This window comes from Motacilla alba, unplaced genomic scaffold (genome assembly GCF_015832195.1).
Source record: "Motacilla alba alba isolate MOTALB_02 unplaced genomic scaffold, Motacilla_alba_V1.0_pri HiC_scaffold_28, whole genome shotgun sequence".
In the NCBI taxonomy this organism is placed as follows: domain Eukaryota; kingdom Metazoa; phylum Chordata; class Aves; order Passeriformes; family Motacillidae; genus Motacilla; species Motacilla alba.
In genome coordinates this window covers 37,555-58,676 of record NW_024037374.1, presented here as the reverse complement: position 1 = coordinate 58,676, position 21,122 = coordinate 37,555, and the positions used below count along the sequence as shown (strand labels likewise).

General features: G+C 60.4%; 2 protein-coding genes across 2 annotated transcripts in view; both read right to left on the bottom strand.

The window, feature by feature from the left end:
- Positions 1-751: 751 nt before the first annotated feature.
- On the bottom strand, positions 752-4,107 carry LOC119696248 (V-type proton ATPase subunit S1-like). The gene is made up of 3 exons (XM_038125971.1): positions 3,951-4,107; positions 2,882-3,005; positions 752-901 (listed from the first exon to the last, which is right to left on the bottom strand). The coding sequence occupies exons 1-3, from the start codon at positions 4,058-4,060 to the stop codon at positions 752-754; spliced, it is 384 nt and encodes a 127-aa protein (XP_037981899.1). The 5' UTR covers positions 4,061-4,107.
- A 4,146-nt stretch (positions 4,108-8,253) lies between these two features.
- The window catches only part of LOC119696247 (chromodomain-helicase-DNA-binding protein 8-like), a 39,295-nt gene continuing 26,426 nt past the window's right edge, over positions 8,254-21,122 (bottom strand). The window contains exons 13-19 of the mRNA XM_038125970.1: positions 19,911-20,109; positions 17,246-17,475; positions 14,587-14,718; positions 12,199-12,612; positions 11,434-11,516; positions 10,090-10,161; positions 8,254-8,380 (exon numbers count right to left, since the gene is read on the bottom strand). Coding sequence (XP_037981898.1) covers positions 8,254-8,380; positions 10,090-10,161; positions 11,434-11,516; positions 12,199-12,612; positions 14,587-14,718; positions 17,246-17,475; positions 19,911-20,109 — 1,257 coding nt within the window. The remainder of the gene's footprint in view (positions 8,381-10,089; positions 10,162-11,433; positions 11,517-12,198; positions 12,613-14,586; positions 14,719-17,245; positions 17,476-19,910; positions 20,110-21,122) is intronic.

Genomic DNA, 21,122 nt, shown 5'->3' with positions numbered 1-21,122 from the left:
CCCTGGTGTGGCTCCTCCCACATTGGCCCCTCCCCTTTCCCCCTCTGTCATTGACCCCTCCCCTTCCCTTGCTGGCCCCTCCCCCCCGTGTCCCCTCCCCCCTTCTCATTGCCCCTCCCCTGCTGGCCCCTCCCCCTTCCAATGGCTCCTCCCCCACTGACCCCACCCCCCGTGCCCCTCCCCCTCTTCTACTAGCCACACCCCCTCCTTTGTTGGCCCCTCCTTCTCTCTTGTTGGCCCCTCCCTCTCCCCTGCTGGCCCCTCCCCCTCCACTGGCCCCCCCGTGACCCCTCCCACACCCCCATTGCCCCACCCTCAGCCCTTTGGCCCCGCCCCTTCCGTTGATGTCCCCTCCCCTTCCCTTGCTAACCCCTCCCCCTCCCCTCTTGGCCCCTCCCCCTCCACTGCTGGCCCCGCCCATCCCTTGCTGGCCCCTCCCCATCTTCCTGCCCCTCCCCTTTCCTTGGCCCTTCCCCCCTCCTTGGCCCCGCCCCTTTCGCTGGCCCCGCCCCTCACCCTCAGCCGCGGGAAGGCTCCGTTGGGTTCCCGCCCCCTCCCTTGGCCCCGCCCCTTTCGCTGGCCCCGCCCCTCACCCTCAGCCGCGGGAAGGCTCCGTTGGGTTCCCGCCCCCTCCCTTGGCCCCGCCCCTTTCCCCAGGCCCCGCCCCTCACCCTCAGCCGCGGGAAGGCTCCGTTGGGTTCCCGCCCCCTCCCTTGGCCCCGCCCCTTTCCCCAGGCCCCGCCCCTCACCCTCAGCCGCGGGAAGGCTCTGTTGGGTTCCCGCCCCCTCCCTTGGCCCCGCCCCTTTCTCTGGCCCCGCCCCTCACCCTCAGCCGCGGGAAGGCTCCGTTGGGTTCGTTGCCGAACACGGCCCCGAAGGCGGTGACGTCATCGACCGACAGCTGGGGAGGGGCAGCGGCAGTGGGGCTAGGGGGCTGGGCTTTGGGTTTTGGGGTTCGGGGTTTTGGGGTTTGGGCTTTGGGGTTTCGGGGTTTTGGGGTTTGGGGTTTTGGGGTGTGGGCTTTGGGTTTTGGGGGTTTGGGGTTTCGGGATTTGGGGGTTTTGGGGCTTTTTGGGTTTTGGGGGTTTGGGCTTTGGGGGTTTTGGGTTTGGGTTTTGGGGGTTTGGGGATTTGGGGTGTGGCATTTGGGGTTTTGGGGTTTTGGGTTTTGGGGTGTGGGCTTTGGGGTTTTGGGGGTTTGGGTGTGCGGTTTGCATTTGGGGTTTGGGGCTTGGGGGTTTTCGGGTTTTGGGCTTTGGGGTTTGGGGTTTCGGGATTTGAGGTGTGGGGGTTTGGGTTTGGGGTTTGCGGTGTGGAGGTTTGGGGTTGGGGTTTTGGGTTTGGGGGTTTTCAGGTTTTGGGGTTTGGGATTTGAGGTGTGGGATTTGGGGTTCTGGGGTTTGGGGTTTTGGGGTTGGGTTTTGGGCTTTGGGGGTTTGGGATTTGGGGTTTTGGGCTTGGGGGTTTTGGGGTTTGGGCTTTGGGGGTTTTGGGTTTGGGTTTTGGGCTTTGGGGGTTTGGGGTTTTGGGGTTTGGGGATTTGAGGTTTGGAGGTTTGGGTTTTGGGGGTTTGGGGTTTGGGTTTTGGGCTTTGGGGTGTGGGGTTTGGGGGTTTTGGGGTTTGGGCTTTGGGGGTTTGGGGTTTAGGTTTTGGGCTTTGGGGGTTTGGGATTTGGGGTTTTGGGCTTGGGGGTTTTGGGGTTTGGGCTTTCGTGGTTTTGGGCTTTGGGGGTTTGGGGTTTTGGGGTTTGGGGTTTGGGGATTTGAGGTTTGGGTTTGGGGTTCTGAGGTTTGGGCTTTGGGGGTTTGGGATTTGGGCTTTGGGGGTTTTGGGTTTGGGTTTTGGGCTTTGGGGGTTTGGGGTTTTGGGGTTTGGGGATTTGGGGTTTGGGGATTTGAGGTTTGGAGGTTTGGGTTTGGGGTTCTGAGGTTTGGGCTTTGGGGATTTGGGATTTGGGTTTTGGGCTTTGGGGTGTGGGGTTTGGGGGTTTTGGGTTTGGGTTTTGGGACTTTGGGGTTTGGGCGTTTGGGCTTTGGGGGTTTGGAGGTTTGGGTTTGGGCTTGGGGCATTTGTGATTTGGGGTTTTGGGCTTTGGGGGTTTGGGGGTTTTGGGGTTTGGGGTTTTGGGGTTTGGGGTTTCGGGGTTTTGGGGTTTGGGAATTTGAGGTGTGAGGGTTTGGGTTTGGGGTTTGGGCTTGGGGGTTTTCAGGTTTTGGGGTTTGGGCTTTGGGGGTTTTGGGTTTGGGTTTTGGGGCTTTGGGGGTTTTGGGTTTGGGGATTTTGGGGTTTAGGCTTTGGGGTGTGGGGGTTTGGGTTTGGGGTTTTGGGCTTTGGGGATTTGGGGTTTTGGCCTTTGGGCTTTGGGGGTTTGGGGTTTGGGCTTTGGGGGTTTGGGCTTTTAGGTTTGTAGTTAGTTTTGGGGTATTTTTGGGATATTTTTTGGGGTGAGTTTTGGGGTTTTTGGCTCACCTGCTCCTGCAGGAACAGCAGCACCGTGCGGGGCAGGGTTTGGGGTTATTTTGGGAATATATTTGGGGTGAGTTCTGGGATATTTCTAGGATATTTTTGGGACATTTTTGGAGTGATTTTTGGGATATTTTTGGGATATTTTTGGGATATTTTTGAGATATTTTTCAGATATTTTTCAGATATTTTTGGGGTGATTTTTGGGGTGATTTTCGGGGTGATTTTCAGGTGATTTTTGGGGTAATTTTTGGGGTTATTTTTGGGATATTTTTGGGATATTTTTGGGATATTTTTGGGGTGATTTTTGGGGTTTTTGGCTCACCTGGTCCTGCAGGAACAGCAGCACCGTGCGGGGCAGGGTTTGGGGTTATTTTTGGGATATTTTTGGGGTGATTTTTAGGGTTTTTGGCTCACCTGGTCCTGCAGGAACAGCAGCACCGTGCGGGGGCCCCGGCGCAGCCCCGGCTCCAGCAGCTCCTGCAGCTCCGGCTCCGACAGCGCCCGGCCCCCGGGGATGGACGGGGGTGGCCACAGCGACCTGGGACCCCCAAATCAGCCAGGGAACCCCAAAATTATCCAGAAACCCCAAAATCAGCCAGGGAACCCCAAAATCAGCCACTGACCCCAAAGCCAGCCACCCCAGGAACCCCAAAATCACCCAGGGAACCCCAAAATCACCCTGGGAACCCCGAAATCCCCACAGAGAGAGCCCCAAAAATCACCCAGGGACCCCAAATCCCCTGAAGAGGACCCCCCCCCCAAAGCCCCTCAAAAGCTCCTGAGGCCTCTCAGCACCCCAAAATTCCCTCAAAACCCCCCTGAGGCCTCTTAGGCCCCCCCAAATTCCCCCCCCCGAGGCTTCTCAGCGCCCCTAAATCCGCTGAGCTCCCCCAAATCCCCTCAAACCTCCCCAAAAAACCCCAAATCCACCCCCAAGGGCTTTTCAAGGCCTCTCAGCGCCCCCAAACCCCCTCAAATCTCCCCAAAAAAGGCCCAAATCCCCCCCAAAACCCCTCCGAGACCTCTCAGCGCCCCCAAATCCCCTCAAAACTCCCTCGAATCTCCCCGAAAAAAGCCCAAATCCCCCCCCGAGCCCCCCCCAAGGGTTTCCTGAGGGCTCTGAGCGCCCCTAAACCTCCTCAAACCTCCCCAGAAAAGCCCCAAATCCCCCCCAAAAGATCCCCGAGCCCCCCCAAACTGCCCTGAGGGCTTTTCGAGGCCTCTCAGCGCCCCCAAACCCCCTCAAATCTCCCCAAAAAAGGCCCAAATCCCCCCCAAAACCCCTCCGAGACCTCTCAGCGCCCCCAAATCCCCTCAAAACTCCCTCGAATCTCCCCGAAAAAAGCCCAAATTCCCCCCCGAGCCCCCCCAAGGGCTTTCTGAGGGCTCTCAGCGCCCTTACACCCCCTCAAACCTCCCCAGAAAAGCCCCAAATCCCCCCCAGAACCCACCCCCCCCGGAGGTGTGGGGCCCCCTCTCGTACCGCTCCGTGCTCCAGACCAGCAGCGGGAGCTGCGCGGCCTCCGCGGGCCCCGGGCCCGGAGAGAGCCCGGCCAGGGCCGAGAGCAGCGCCCACAGCGCCAGCGCCGCCATCTTGGAGCGTCCCCTCACAGCGGAGGCCACGCCCTCTCCGCAGTGAACACGCCCCCTCGGCGCGCGGGGACACGCCCTCTCCGCGGAGACCACGCCCCCCAGCGCGCGGGGACACGCCCCCTCTGCAGTGGCCCCACGCTGAATCAGCGGGAGGGCCACGCCCCCTCAGGGCGCTGGACCACGCCCCCTCTGCTGCGGCCACGCCTCCTCTGCGGCGGTCACGCCCCCTCGGCGCGCGCCGTCACGTGTATGAGGCGAGGTCACGTGTCTGAGGTGCTGGCGCGCGTTTGACGTGAGGCCACGCCCATCCCCTCGGTGTGGCCACGCCCCCGTCTGGCCCCGCCCCCATCCCCTCAGGGAACCCCGAAATCCAACGGGGCCCGAAATTCGCCGGAGAGCCCCAAAAATCCCCTCGGAGAGCCCCAAAATCCCCCCCAAATCCCTGAAATATCCCCAGAGACCCCCCAAAATCCACCAGGTCCAAAAATCCCCTCAGGGAGCCCCAAAAATCCCTTCAGAGACCCCCCAAAATCCACCAGGCCCTAAATTCCCCTCAGGGATCCCCAAATTCCCCTCAGGGATCCCCAAAAATCCCCTCGGAGAACCCCAAAAATCCCCCCCAAATCCCTGAAATATCCCCAGAAACCCCCCAAAATCCACCAGGCCCAAAATTCCCCTCAGGGATCCCCAAATTCCCCTCAGAGAGCCCCAAAAATCCCCTCAGCCCCAAAACTCCCCCCCAAATCCCTAAAATCTCCCCAGAGACCCCTAAAATCCACCAGGCCCAAAATTCCCCTCAAAGAGCCCCAAAAATCCCCTCAGAGAGCCCCAAAAATCCCCTCGGAGAGGCCCAAAAACCCCTCCAAAATCCCTGAAATCTCCCCAGAGTCCCCCGAAATCCACCAGGCCCCAAAACTCCCCTCAGGGATCCCCAAAAATCCCCTCAGAGAGCCCCAAAATCCACCAGGCCAAACATTCCCCTCAGGGATCCCCAAATTCCCCTCAGGGATCCCCAAAAATCCCCTCAGAGAGCCCCAAAAATCCCCCCCAAATCCCTAAAATCTCCCCAGAGACCCCCAAAAATCCACCGGGCCCAAAATTCCCCTCAGGGATCCCCAAAAATCCCTTCAGAGAGGCCCAAAAATCCCCTCGGAGAGCCCCAAAATCCACAAGGCCCGAAATTTCCCTCAGGGATCCCCAAAAATCCCCTCGGAGAGCCCCAAAACTCCCCCCCAAATCCCTGAAATATCCCCAGAGACCCCTAAAATCCACCAGGCCCCAAAACTCCCCTCAGGGATCCCCAAAATTCCCCTCAGAGAGCCCCAAAAATCCCCCCCCCCCAAATCCCTCAAATCTCCCCAGAGACCCCCAAAATCCACCAGGCCCAAAATTCCCCTCAGAGAGCCCCAAAAATCCCATCGGGGCCCCCAAATCCCCTCAGAGATCCTCAAAATCCCATCAGGGATCCCCAAAATCCTCTCAGAGATCCCAAAAATCCCCAAATATCCCAGAAATCCCCAAATTCCTGAAATCCCAGTCCCAGCAATCCCCAAATCCCAGAAATCCCAAAATCCCTCAATCCCATCGATCCCGATCCCAGCGCTCCCCGATTTCCCGGGATTCCCCAAATTCCCATCGGTCCCAATCCCATCGATCCCAATCCCAGCGCTCCCGGATTTCCTGGAATTCCTCAAATTCCCAGCAATCCCAATCCCATTGATCCCAGTCCCAGCGATCCCCAAATCCCCAAATCCCAGCAATCCCCAAATTTCCAGAAACCCCCAAATTCCCAGCAATCCCAATCCCAGAAATCCCCAAATCCCTCAATCCCCCAATCCCAGCGATCCCAGTCCCATCAATCCCAAATCCCATCAATCCCAAATCCCAGCGATCCCAATCCCAGTGATCCCAATCCCAGCAATCCCAGATTTCCTGGAATTCCTCAAATTCCCAGCAATCCCAATCCCATCAAGCCCAGTCCCATTGATCCCAGTCCCAGCAATCCCAATCCCAGCAATCCCGGATTTCCTGGAATTCCCCAAATTTCCAGAAATCCCCAATCCCAGCAATCCCAATCCCCAAATTCCCAGCAATCCCAGCGATCCCAATCCCAGCGATCCCAAATCCCAGCGATCCCAATCCCATCAATCCCAAATCCCAGCGATCCCAAATCCCATCAATCCCAAATCCCATCAATCCCAAATCCCATCGATCCCAATCCCAGTGCTCCCGGATTTCCTGGGATCCCCCCAATCCCAGCAATCCCAGTCCCATCGATCCCAGTCCCAGCGTTCCCGGATTTCCTGGAATTCCCCAAATTTCCAGAAATCCCCAATCCCAGCAATCCCAATCCCAGCAATCCCAATCCCAGCAATCCCAATCCCCAAATTCCCAGCAATCCCAGCGATCCCAATCCCATCGATCCCAAATCCCATCGATCCCAAATCCCATCGATCCCAAATCCCATCGATCCCAGTCCCAGCGCTCCCGGATTTCCTGGAATTCCCCAAATTTCCAGAAATTCCCAATCCCAGCAATCCCAATCCCCAAATTCCCAGCAATCCCATTGATCCCAATCCCATCAATCCCAATCCCATCAATCCCAAATCCCATCGATCCCAAATTCCATCGATCCCAATCCCAGTGCTCCCGGATTTCCCGGGATTCCCCAATCCCATCGCTCCCGGATTTCCCGGGATTCCCCAATCCCGCGGCTCCCGGATTTCCCGGGATTCCCCAATCCCGCGGCTCCCGGATTTCCCGGAATCCCCCAATCCCGTCGCTCCCGGATTTCCCGGGATTCCCCAATCCCGTGGCTCCCGGTTCCCGTTTGGCTCCTCGCGGCTCCTCCGTCCCCGTGTCCGTTCGGGGCCTTTATTGAGGATCTTTGGTGACACCGGAGCGCAAACCAGCGCAGACTGGGGGGACTGGGGGGACTGGGATCAAACTGGGAGGGACTGGGACTGGACTGGGAGGGACTGGGAGGGACTGGGATGGACTGGGAGGGACTGGGATGGACTGGGAGGGACTGGGAGGGACTGGGAGGGACTGGGAGGGACTGGGAGGGACTGGGAGCGGACTGGGATGGACTGGGAGGGACTGGGAGGGACTGGGAGGGACTGGGACTGGACTGGGAGCACTGGGAGGGAACTGGGACTGGACTGGGACTGGACTGGGAGCGGACTGGGAGGAACTGGGAGGGACTGGGACTGGACTGGGAGCAACTGGGACCAGACTGGGACTGGACTGGGAGTGCTGGGGGGAACTGGGACTGGACTGGGACTGGACTGGGAGGAACTGGGACCGGACTGGGAACACTGGGAGGGAACTGGGACTGGACTGGGAGCACTGGGAGGGCACAGGGGCCACACTGGGAGCACTGGGCCATGCTGGCCCTGTTCCCAGTTCCATACTGGGAGCACTGGTCCCCGTTCCCAGTCCCGTTCCCAGTCCCATACTGGGAGCACTGGTCTCTCAGGGCTCCCCAGTCCCATTCCCAGTCCCGTTCCCAGTCCCATACTGGGAGCACTGGTCCCCGTCCCCAGTCCCGTTCCCAGTCCCATACTGGGAGCACTGGTCCCCGTTCCCAGTCCCATACTGGGAGCACTGGTCTCTCAGGGCTCCCCAGTCCCGTTCCCAGTCCCATACTGGGAGCACTGGTCTCTCAGGGCTCCCCAGTCCCGTTCCCAGTCCCATACTGGGAGCACTGGTCCCGTTCCCAGTCCCATACTGGGAGCACTGGTCTCTCAGGGCTCCCCAGTCCCGTTCCCAGTCCCATACTGGGAGCACTGGTCTCTCAGGGCTCCCCAGTCCCGTTCCCAGTCCCATACTGGGAGCACTGGTCTCTCAGGGCTCCCCAGTCCCGTTCCCAGTCCCATACTGGGAGCACTGGTTCTGTTCCCAGTCCCATACTGGGAGCACTGGTCTCTCAGGGCTCCCCAGTCCCGTTCCCAGTCCCATACTGGGAGCACTGGTCTCTCAGGGCTCCCCAGTCCCGTTCCCAGTCCCATACTGGGAGCACTGGTCCTGTTCCCAGTCCCATACTGGGAGCACTGGTCTCTCAGGGCTCCCCAGTCCCGTTCCCAGTCCCATACTGGGAGCACTGGTCCCCGTTCCCAGTCCCATACTGGGAGCACTGGTCTCTCAGGGCTCCCCAGTCCCGTTCCCAGTCCCATACTGGGAGCACTGGTCTCTCAGGGCTCCCCAGTCCCGTTCCCAGTCCCATACTGGGAGCACTGGTCGCCGTCGCCGTCGCCGTCCCTGACGAGCAGCACCGGCCCCAGGCCCTCGGTCAGCACCTCCAGGAACTCCAGGTCTGGGCTGCGGTCAAGGCTCACCAGTACAAACCAGTACAGACCAGTACAAACCAGTACAAACCAGTATAAACCAATGCCCTCCCCGTGACCCCCAGTGCCCTCCCAGTGCCCTCCCAGTAACCACCAGTGCCCTCAATGCCTCCCAGTAACACCAGTATCCTCCCAGTGCCCCCCAGTGCCCTCCCAGTGCCCCCCCAGTGCCCTCCCAGTAACCCCCAGTATCCTCCCAGTAACCCCCAGTGCCCCCCAGTGCCCCCCAGTGCCCTCCCAGTGCCCCCCAGTGCCCTCCCAGTAACCCCCAGTATCCTCCCAGTAACCCCCAGTGCCCCCCAGTGCCCCCCAGTGCCCTCCCAGTGCCCTCCCAGTGCCCTCCCAGTATCCTCCCAGTAACCCCCAGTGCCTCCCAGTGCCCTCCCAGTGCCCCCCAGTGCTCTCAATGCCTCCCAGTAACACCAGTATCCTCCCAGTGCCCCCCAGTGCCCTCCCAGTGCCCTCCCAGTAACCCCCAGTGCCCCCCAGTGCCCTCCCAGTAACCCCCAGTGCCCCCCAGTGCCCCCCAGTGCCCTCCCAGTAACCCCCAGTATCCTCCCAGTGCCCCCCAGTGCCCCCAGTGCCCTCCCAGTTCCCCCATTTCCCATTTTCCCTCCCTTTTCCTTTTCCCCATTCCCATTTTTTCCCATTTTCCCCCCATTTTTTCCCCATTTTTTCCCAAAATCCCGGTTTTTCCCCCCAAATCAGATCCAGTTCTCCAGGGGCCGGGTTCCCATTATTCCCATTATTCCCATTTTTCCCATTTTCCCCCCATTTTTTCCCATTTTTTCCCTGTTTTTCCCCAATTTTTCCCATTTTCCCCCCATTTTTCCCTCCATTTTTCCCCCATTTTATCCCATTTTCCCCCCCATTTTCCCCCGTTTTTCCACCCATTTTTTCCCATTCTTTTCCCCATTTTCCCCCATTTTTTCCCATCATCCCCATCATCCCCGTTTTCCCCCAAAATCCCTGTTTTTCCCCCCAAATCGGATCCAGTTCTCCAGGGGCCGGGTTCCTGTTATTCCCATTATTCCCATCATTCCCATTTTTCCCATTTTCCCTCCATTTTTTCCCATTTCCTCCCATTTTTCCCTCCATTTTCCCCCATTTTTCCCTGTTTTTCCCCATTTCCCCCCATTTTTTCCATTTTTTCCCCCATTTTCCCCCATTTTTTCCCATTTTTTCCCTGTTTTTCCCCATTTTATCCCATTTTTCCCCCCATTTTTTCCCATTTTTTCCCATTATCCCCGTTTTCCCCCCCCCATTTTCTCCCATTTTTCCCAAAATCCCTGTTTTTCCCCCCAAATCAGATCCAGTTCTCCAGGGGCCGGGTTCCCGTTATTCCCATTATTCCCATTATTCCCATTATTCCCATTATTCCCATTTTTCCCATTTTCCCCCCATTTTTTCCCCATTTTTTCCCTATTTTTCCCCAATTTTTCCCGTTTTTCCCCCATTTTTCCCTCCATTTCTCCCCATTTTATCCCATTTTTCCCCCCATTTTTCCCCGTTTTTCCACCCATTTTTTCCCATTCTTTTCCCCATTTTCCCCATTTTTTCCCATCATCCCCATCATCCCCGTTTTTCCCCAAATCCCTGTTTTTCCCCCCATTTTGGATGCAGTTCTCCAGGGGCCGGGCGGGGCGCGGGGGGGGCGGGGGCGGCAGGTCCAGCAGCACCAGCCCCGCCCCCCCCGAGTGCGCCAAGATGGCGGCGTTGAGGCGCTCGGCCGCGTGCATGCGCCGCACGTTCCCCCTGCCGGAGAGACCAGTATAAACCAGTATGGACCAGTATGGACCAGTATAAACCAGTATGGACCAGTATAAACCAGTATGGACCAGTATGGACCAGTATGGACCAGTACAAACCAGTATGGACCAGTATGGACCAGTATGGACCAGTATGGACCAGTATGGACCAGTATGGACCAGTATGGACCAGTATGGACCAGTATGGACCGGTATAAACCAGTATGGACCAGTATGGACCAGTATGGACCAGTATGGACCAGTATGGACTGGTATAGACCGGTATGGACCAGTATGGACCAGTATAGACCAGTATAAACCAGTATGAACCGGTATGGACCAGTATGGACCGGTATAAACCAGTATAAACCAGTATAAACCAGTATGGACCAGTACAAACCAGTATGGACCAGTATAAACCAGTATGGACCAGTATGGACCAGTACAGATCCCCCCCATGGCCGCGTGCATGCGCTGCACGTTCCCCCTGCCGGGACAGACCAGTATAAACCAGTATGGACCAGTATAAACCAGTATGAACCGGTATGGACCAGTATGGACCGGTATAAACCAGTATGGACCAGTATGGACCAGTATAGACCAGTATGGACCAGTACGGACCGGTATAGACCGGTATGGACCAGTATGGACCAGTATGGACCAGTATGGACCAGTATAAACCCGTATAAACCAGTATGGACCAGTATGGACCAGTATGGACCAGTATAAACCCGTATAAACCAGTATGGACCAGTATGGACCAGTATGGACCAGTATAGACCAGTATGGACCAGTATGGACCAGTATGGACCAGTACGGACCAGTATAAACCAGTATGGACCAGTATGGACCAGTACAGATCCCCCCAATGGCCGCGTGCATGCGCCGCACGTTCCCCCTGCCAGAGAGACCAGTATGGACCAGTATAAACCAGTATGAACCGGTATGGACCAGTCTGGCCCAGTCCCTCCCAGTCTGGCCCAGTCCCCTCCCAGTCCATCCCAGTTTGGCCCAGTCTGGCCCAGTTCCCATCCCAGTCCATCCCAGTATGGCCCAGTCTGGCCCAGTCCCCCTCCCAGTTTGGCCCAGTCTGGCCCAGTTCCCATCCCAGTCCCTCCCAGTTTGGCCCAGTCTGGCCCAGTCCCCATCCCAGTCCCTCCCAGTTTGGCCCAGTCTGGCCCAGTTCCCCTCCCAGTTTGGCCCAGTCTGGCCCAGTCCCTCCCAGTCCCTCCCAGTCCCTCCCAGTCTGGCCCAGTTCCCCTCCCCCGCCGTCACTCACGGGCTGGGCGCTCTCCGGGGCTCCCCTCCCCCCTCCTCCTCCTCCTCCTCGGCGCTGGGCGGCTGCGAGGGGGCGTGGCCTCCCTGTGACGTCACAAGGAGGGGGGAGAATGACGTCACCGGGGTGGCCGTGACGTCACTGAAAGGGCGATGACGTCACGGGCGGGGCAGTGACGTCGACTGGAAGGCGATGACGTCACAGTGATGCAGCGTGACGTCGCAGTGTGACATCATATGCGGGGCAGTGACGTCATGGGGGTGGCGATGACGTCACAGGGAGGGCGATGATGTCACAGAAAGGGCGATGACGTCACAGACACGGTGACATCAATGGGAGGGCAGTGACGTCACGGGGAGGGCGATGGCATCATGGGGGTGTGTGATGACATCACAGCGTGGTGACATCACAGGGTGATGATGTCACATAGTGATGACGTCACAGGGAGTTCAATGACATCATGGGGATGCATGATGACGTCACAGTGTGGTGATGTCACAGACAGAGTGATGACATCATAGACAGGGCCATGACATCACTGGGTGTGTGATGACATCACAGTGTGGTGACATCACAGACGGTGTGATGATGTCACATACAGAGCGATGATGTCACAGACAGGGCTATGACATCATGGACAACAGGGGGATGGCTATGACGTCGCAGACAGGGCGGTGACGTCACAGGGAGGTGTGGTGACATCATAGGGAGTGTGACGTCACCATCAAGGTGATGGATGATGTCACATACAGAGCGATGACATCACACACAGGGCGATGACATCATGGACACGAGCAATGACAACGAGGGGACGGCGATGACGTCACAGACGCGGCCACGGGCGATGACGTCACGGGGTGGTGCGGTGACGTCACGGGTGGGGCGGGGCGGTGACATCACAGGCAGGGTGGGGGCAGTGACGTCATGGGCGGGGCGGGGCGGGGCAGTGGTGTCACGGGCGGGGCGGGGCAGGGCAGTGACGTCATGGGAGGGGCAGGGCAGGGTGGTGGCGTCATGTGAGGGGTGGGGCTGGGCGGTGACATCACCGGGAGGTGCAATGACGTCACGGGCGGGGCGGGGCGGTGACGTCACCTGCGCGCGGCGCAGCTGGCGCAGCATCTGCGAGCGCTGCTCCATCATCAGCGTCCGCTCGTACGTGTAATCAGAGACCGCGCCGTCGTGCTGCGGGGAGCGCCCGGCGTCAGCCCCCGGACCGGTACGGACCAGTATGGACCAGTATGGACCAGTATAAACCGGTATAAACCAGTACGGACCAGTATGGACCAGTATAAACCGGTATAAACCAGTATAAACCGGTATAAACCAGTATAGACCGGTATAAACCAGTATGGACCGGTATAAACCAGTATAAACCGGTATAGACCGGTATGGACCAGTATGGACCAGTATAAACCAGTATGGACCAGTATAAACCAGTACGGACCGGTACGGACCAGTATAAACCAGTATAAACCGGTATAAACCAGTATAAACCGGTAAAAACCAGTATGGACCAGTATGGACCAGTATGGACCAGTATAAACCAGCATAAACCAGTATAAACCGGTAAAAACCAGTATGGACCAGTATAAACCAGTATGGACCAGTATAAACCAGTATGGACTGATATAAACCAGTATGGACCAGTATAAACCAGTATAAACCAGTATGGACCGGTATGGACCGGTATAAACCAGTATAAACCAGTATGGACCGGTATGGACCAGTACGGACCAGTACGGACCAGTACGGACCAGTATGGACCAGTATAAACCAGTATAAACCAGTATGGACCAGTATGGACCGGTATAAACCAGTATAAACCAGCACGGACCGGTGTAAACCAGTATAAACCGGTGCGGCCCAGTGTGGACCAGCAGGGACCAGTATGGACCAGTACAGACCAGTATAAACCAGTATAAACCAGTACGGACCAGTATGGACCAGTACGGACCAGTACAAACCAGTATGGACCACTACAGACTGGTGTGCCCCAGGTGTGGTTTTGGGGTATTTTTCGGGTTGTTTTTGGGGTTCCCAGGTGTGTTTTTGGGGGTTCCCAGGTGTGGTTTTTGCCCTCACCAGCTCCACCACGTGCACCTGCGCGGGCAGGGCGGGGCAGGGCGGGGCAGGGCTGGGTTTAGGGTATTTTTTGGGGTTCCCAGGTGTTTTGGGGGGTTCCCAGGTGTGTTTTTGGGGTTCCCAGGTGTGGTTTTGGCCCTCACCAGCTCCACCACGTGCACCTGCGCGGGCAGGGCGGGGCAGGGCTGGGTTTAGGGTATTTTTGGGGGTTCCCAGGTGTGTTTGGGGCTTCCCAGGTGTGTTTTTGGGGTATCCCAGGTGTGTTTTTGGGGTGTCCCAGGTGTGTTTTTGGGGGTTCCCAGGTGTGTTTTTGGGGTTCCCAGGTGTGGTTTTGGGGTTCCCAGGTGTGCTTTTGGGGTATTTTTCGGGTTGTTTTTGGGGTTCCCAGGTGTGGTTTTGGGGTTCCCAGGTGTGTTTGGGGCTTCCCAGGTGTGTTTTTGGGGTATCCCAGGTGTGTTTTTGGGGTGTCCCAGGTGTGTTTTTGGGGGTTCCCAGGTGTGTTTTTGGGGGTTCCCAGGTGTTTTTGGGGTTCCCAGGTGTGGTTTTGGGGTATTTTTCGGGTTGTTTTTGGGGTTCCCAGGTGTTTTTGGGGGTTCCCAGGTGTGTTTCTGGGGTTCCCAGGTGTGTTTTTGGCTCTCACCAGCTCCACCACGTGCACCTGCGCGGGCAGGGCGGGGCAGGGCTGGGTTTAGGGTATTTTTGGGGGTTCCCAGGTGTGTTTTGGGGGTTCCCAGGTGTGTTTTTGGGGGTTCCCAGGTGTTTTTGGGGTTCCCAGGTGTGGTTTTGGGGGTTCCCAGGTGTGTTTTTGGGGTTCCCAGGTGTGTTTTTGCCCTCACCAGCTCCACCTTGTGCACCTGCGTGGGCAGGGCGGGGCAGGGCTGGGTTTAGGGTATTTTTGGGGGTTCCCAGGTGTGTTTTTGGGGTTCCCAGGTGTTTTTGGGGGTTCCCAGGTGTGGTTTTGGGGTTCCCAGGTGTGTTTTTGGGGTGTCCCAGGTGTTTTTGGGGGTTCCCAGGTGTGTTTTTGGGGGTTCCCAGGTGTTTTTTTGGGGTTCCCAGGTGTGTTTTTGGCCTCACCAGCTCCACCACGTGCACCTGCGCGGGCAGCCCCCGGCGCCGCACCACGGCCTCGAGCAGGCGCCGCAGCCGCTCGCTGTTGTCCTCCAGCAGCGCCACCGTGAACAGGCGCAGGGGACACCCGCGCCACACCTGCGGCAGGTACGGGACAGGTGAGACCCTAAAAACCCACAAAATCCCCCAAAATCCCCCAAAATCCCCTCAAATTACCCCAAAATCTCCCCAAATCCCCCCAAAATCCACCGTGAACAGGCGCAGAGGACACCCGCGCCACACCTGGGGCAGGTACGGCACAGGTGAGACCCTAAAAAACCCAAAATCCCCCAAAATCCCCCGAAATTCCCCCAAAAATGCCCCAAAATCCACCGTGAACAGGCGCAGGGGACACCCGCGCCACACCTGGGGCAGGTACAGGACAGGTGAGACCCTAAAAAACCCAAAATCCCCCCAAATCCCCCAAAATCCCCTCAAAATCCCCTCAAATTACCCCAAAGTCTCCCCAAATCCCCCCAAAATCCACCGTGAACAGGCGCAGGGGGCACGCGCGCCACACCTGGGGCAGGTACGGCACAGGTGAGACCCCAAAATCCCCCAAAATCCCCCAAAATCCCCCGAAATTCCCTCAAAAATGCCCCAAAATCCACCGTGAACAGGCGCAGGGGGCACCCGCGCCACACCTGGGGCAGGTACGGCACAGGTGAGACCCCAAAAACCCCAAAAAAGCCCCAAAATCCCCCAAAATTCCCCCAAAAATGCCCCAAAATCCACCGTGAACAGGCGCAGAGGACACCCGCGCCACACCTGGGGCAGGTACGGCACAGGTGAGACCCTAAAAAACCCAAAATCCCCCCAAATCCCCCAAAATCCCCTCAAAATCCCCTCAAATTACCCCAAAGTCTCCCCAAATCCCCCCAAAATCCACCTTGAACAGGGGCAGGGGGCACCCGCACCACACCTGGGGCAGGTACAGGACAGGTGAGGCCCCAAAAACCCCAAAATCCCCCTGAAATCCCCCCAAAATCTCCCAAGAACCCGAAAAATCCCCCAAAAATCCACCTTGAACAGGGGCAGGGGGCACCCGCGCCACACCTGCGGCAGGTACGGGACAGGTGAGGCCCCAAAATCCCCCAAAATCCCCCCAAAAGGCCCCAAAATCCCCTCAAAAATCCCCCAAAATCCCCCCCAGCACACCTGGGGGGGACACAGATGTCACTGAGGGGTCATGGCGGGGTCACCAAAGGTCAGCCCCGCCCCCAGCTCCACCTCCCCACAAGCCCCGCCCCCACAAATTAAGCCCCACCCCATAATGCAAGCCCCGCCCCATCATTCAAACCCCGCCCCTCCCCACCCTGTTTTCAAAATCCAAGCCCCGCCCACACCTCAAGCCCCGCCTCCGCAATTCAAGCTCTGCCTCCGTACTTCAAGCCCCGCCCCCACAATCCAAGCCCCGCCCCACAATTTAAACCCGGCTCGTAATGCAAGCCCCGCCCCAGAGTGCAAGCCCCGCCCCACCATTTGAGCCCCGCCCCACCACTCAATCCCCGCCCCCAGAGTGCAAGCCCCGCCCCAGAATGCAAGCCCCGCCCCACCACTTAAGCCCCGCCCCACGGTGCAATCCCCGCCCTGCCTCTTAAGCTCCGCCCCCAGAGTGCAAGCTCCACCCGAGTGCAAGCCCCGCCCCACCACTCAAGCCCCGCCCCAGAATGCAAGCCCCGCCCCCAGAGTTCAAGCCGCCCCAGAGTGGAAGCTCCACCCCACCATTCAAGCCCCGCCCAAATGTGCAAGCCCCGCCCCAGAGTGCAAGCCCCGCCCCACCACTTAAGCGCCGCCCAAATGTGCAAGCCCCGCCCCTAGAGTGCAAGCCCCGCCTGCCCACTCAAGCCCCGCCCCACCACTCAAACCCTGCCCCCACCACTCAAGCCCCGCCCCTGAGTGGAAGCTCCGCCCCACCATTCAAGCCCCGCCCCCAGAGTGCAAGCCCCGCCCCATCACTCAAGCCCCGCCCCACCACTCAATCCCCGCCCCCAGATTGCAAGCCCCCCCCACCACTCAAGCCCCGCCCCACCACTCAAGCCCCGCCCCAGAGTGCAAGCCCCGCCCCATCACTCAAGCCCCGCCAAACCACTCAAGCCCCGCCCCAGAGTGCAAGCCCCGCCCCACCACTCAAGCCCCGCCCCAGAGTGCAAGCCCCGCCCCATCACTCAAGCCCCGCCAAACCACTCAAGCCCCGCCCCAGAGTGCAAGCCCCGCCCCACCACTCAAGCCCCGCCCCAGAGTGCAAGCCCCGCCCCATCACTCAAGCCCCGCCCCACCACTCAAGCCCCACCCCAGAGTGCAAGCTCCGCCCTGCCACTCAAACTCCGCCCCACCACTCAAGCCCCGCCCCAGAGTGCAAGCCCCGCCTCACCACTCAAGCCCCGCCCCAGAGTGCAAGCCCCGCCCCACCACTCAAGCCCCGCCCCACCACTTAAGCCCCGCCCCACCACTCAAACCCCGCCCCAGAGTGCAAGCCCCGCCCCAGAGTGCAAGCCCCTCCCCAGTACTCAAGCCCCGCCCCACCACTCAAGCCCCGCCCCCAGAGTGCAAGCCCCGCCCCATCACTCAAGCCCCGCCCACCACTCAAGCCCCGCCCCCAGCCCCGCCCCTGGGCGCCGCCTACCGGGTGCTGTCGCAGCAGCAGCGGCAGCAGCGTCAGGAGCCGCCCGGTGCCCACCACCCACCAGACATCCAGCGACCCCCGCGGGGACACCCCCGGCGACGGCGACACCCCCGGGGACACCCCCGGGCACGGCGACACCCCCGGGGACGCCCCCGGCTCCGCGCCGGGCTCGGCGCCGCCCTTGGACACCAGCAGGGCCCGGCCCGCGGCTCCCGCCAGGCGCAGCAGCTCTGGGGACAGCGGGGACATCGCCGGGGACATCATCAGCGGGGACAACCCCCCCACCGGTGTCACCGCGGGTCCCACCCCCCCGCATCGCTCTGGTGACGCCCGGTGACCCCGGAGCGCCTCCATCTGCCATCCCCCACGGCCCCCCAATGTCCCCAATGTCCCCAACCCCCAATGTCCCCAACCTCCCCAATGTCCCCAATCCCCAGTGTCGCCATTGTCCCCAAGCCCCCCAATGTCCCCAAACCCCCCCAGTGTCCCCAGTCCTCCCGCTGTCCCCAATGTCACCAATGTCCCCCGTACCCACGAAGTCCCCATTGCTCCCAACATCCTCAACCCCCCCATTGTCCCCAACCCCCCCATTGCCCCCATTGTCCCCATTGTCCCCAACGTCTCCAACGTCCCCATTGCCTCCATTGTCCCCAACCGCCCCAATGTCCCCAACCCCCCAAATGTCCCCCAACCCTCCCATTGCCCCAATGTCCCCAATGTCCCCAATGTCCCCCATCGTCCCCATTGTCCCAAATGTCCCCAACTCCCCCAGTGTCCCCGGTGTCGCTGGTGTCCCCCCGTACCCACGAAGTCCCCAATGTCCCCAACCCCCCCGCTGTCCCCAGTGTCCCCAGTGTCCCCCGTACCCACGAAGTCCCCAATGTCCCCATTGTCCCCAATGTCCCCATTGCCTCCATTGCCCCCATTGCCCCAATGTCCCCCATTGTCCCAAATGTCCCCAACCCCCCCAGTGTCCCCATTGTCCCCACTGTCCCCAAAGTGTCCCCATTGCCTCCATTGTCCTCATTGTCCCCAATGTCCCCATGGTCCCAAATGCCCCCAGTGTCCCCAACCCCCCCAATGCCCCCATAGCCCCCATTGTCCCCAATGTCCCCAATGTCCCCTGTACCCACGAAGTCCCCATTGCCCCCATTGTCCCCAACCCCCCCCGCTGTCCCCAGTGTCGCCGGTGTCCCCCGTACCCACGAAGTCCCCATTGCCCCCAATGTCCCCATTGCCCCAATGTCCCCCATTGTCCGCAATGTCCCCAATGTTCCCAATGTCCCCAATGTCTCCAACCCCCCCATTGCCCCCATTGCCCCAATGTCCCCATTGCCTCCATTGCCCCCATGGTCCAAAATGTCCCCAACTCCCCCAGTGTCCCCGGTGTCCCCAATGTCCCCCGTACCCACGAAGTCCCCATTGCCCCCAATGTCCCCATTGCCCCCATTGCCTCCATTGCCCCAAATGTCCCCAACCCCACCATTGTCCCCATTGCCCCCATTGCCCCCATTGTCCCCAATGTCCCCAACCCCCCAATGTCCCCAACCCTCCCATTACCCCCACTGTCCCCAATGTCCCCAACCCCGCAGTGTCCCCAGTTCCCCCGTACCCACGAAGTCCCCATTGCCCCCACTGTCCCCAATGTCCCCAACCCTCCCATTACCCCCATTATCCCCAATGTCCCCAACCCCCCCATTGCCCCCATTGCCCCCATTATCCCAAATGTCCCCAACCCCCCCGGTGTCCCCGGTGTCCCCCGTACCCACAAAGTCCCCATTGCCCCCAATGTCCCCAACCCCCCCATTGCCCCCATTGCCCCCAATGTCCCCATTGCCTCCATTGCCCCCATGGTCCCAAATGTCCCCAACTCCCCCAGTGTCCCCGGTGTCCCCAATGTCCCCCGTACCCATGAAGTCCCCATTGCCCCCAATGTCCCCAATGTCCCCATTGTCCCATTGCCCCCATTGCCCCAATATCCCCAACCCCACCATTGCCTCCATTGTCCCCAACATCCCCACCCCCCCATTGTCCCCAATGTCCCCAAGCCCCCATTGCCCCCAACCCCCCCATTGTCTCCATTGTCCCCAATGTCCCCCGTACCCACGAAGTCCCCATTGTCCCCATTGTCCCCAATGTCCCCAACCCCACCATTGTCCCCATTGCCCCCATTGTCCCCAATGTCCCCAACCCCCCAATGTCCCCAACCCTCCCATTACCCCCACTGTCCCCAATGTCCCCAACCCCGCAGTGTCCCCAGTTCCCCCGTACCCACGAAGTCCCCATTGCCCCCATTGTCCCCAATGTCCCCAACCCTCCCATTACCCCCATTATCCCCAATGTCCCCATTGCCCCAATGTCCCCCATTGCCCCCATTGTCCCAAATGTCCCCAACCCCCCCGGTATCGCCGGTGTCCCCCGTACCCACGAAGTCCCCATTGTCCCCAATGTCCCCATTGCCCCAATGTCCCCAACCCCCCCAATGTCCCCCACCCCCCCAGTGTCCCCAACCCCCCCGGTGTCCCCAGTGTCCCCCGTACCCACGAAGTCCCCATTGTCCCCAATGTCCCCATTGCCCCAATGTCCCCAACCCCCCCAATGTCCCCAATGTCCCCCACCCCCCCAGTGTCCCCAACCCCCCCGGTGTCCCCGGTGTCCCCCGTACCCACGAAGTCGCCGGCGGCCGCGGCGGGGTCGGGCTGCTGCCGCCAGCGGCGGGGCCAGCCCAGCAGCACGGCGTTGGGGCGGAGCGCGCCCAGCCCCACCCCCTGCACGAGCGCCGCCAGCCCCGCCCCCGCCGCGCGCGTCACCAGCACCTGCACGAAGCCGCGACAGCCCGCGCGCGACAGGGCCACCCGCAGCGCCTGGGGACACGGGGACACACGGGGGACACGGTCAGGGACATGGGGACAGGGACAGGGACACGGTCAGGGACATGGGGACAGGGCCACCCGCAGCGCCTGGGGACACGGGGACACGTCAGGGGACACGTCAGGGACATGGGGACAGGGACAGGGACACGGTCAGGGACATGGGGACAGGGCCACCCGCAGCGCCTGGGGACACGGGGACACGTCAGGGGACACGTCAGGGACATGGGGACAGGGACAGGGACATGGGGACAGGGCCACCCGCAGCGCCTGGGGACACGGGGACACGTCAGGGGACACGTCAGGGACATGGGGACAGGGACAGGGACACGGTCAGGGACATGGGGACAGGGCCACCCGCAGCGCCTGGGGACACGGGGACACGTCAGGGGACACGTCAGGGACATGGGGACAGGGACAGGGACATGGGGACAGGGCCACCCGCAGCGCCTGGGGACACGGGGACACGTCAGGGGACACGGTCAGGGACATGGGGACAGGGACAGGGACACGGTCAGGGACATGGGGACAGGGCCACCCGCAGCGCCTGGGGACACGGGGACACGCGGGGACATGGTCAGGGACATGGGGACAGGGCCACCCGCAGCGCCTGGGGACACGGGGACACGTCAGGGACATGGGGACAGGGACAGGGACATGGGGACAGGGCCACCCGCAGCGCCTGGGGACACGGGGACACGCGGGGGACATGGTTAGGGACATGGGGACAGGGAAGGGGATGGGGTCAGGGACATGGGGACATGGACACCCCCCAGCCCCCCCCAATGACCCCCAATGACCCTGTGACCCGGTGACCCCCCATAATTCCCCCTGACCCTGTGACCCCCTGGTGACACCGTGACCCCTCCGTGACCCCGTGACCCCCCGGTGACCCCTGACCCTCTCGGTGCCGTGGGCGCGGGGCAGCTCCTCGTGCAGGGCCCCGCCCCCAGCACGGTCAGGCCCCGCCCCCATGAACCCCAATAACCCCCTGTGACCCCCCAGTG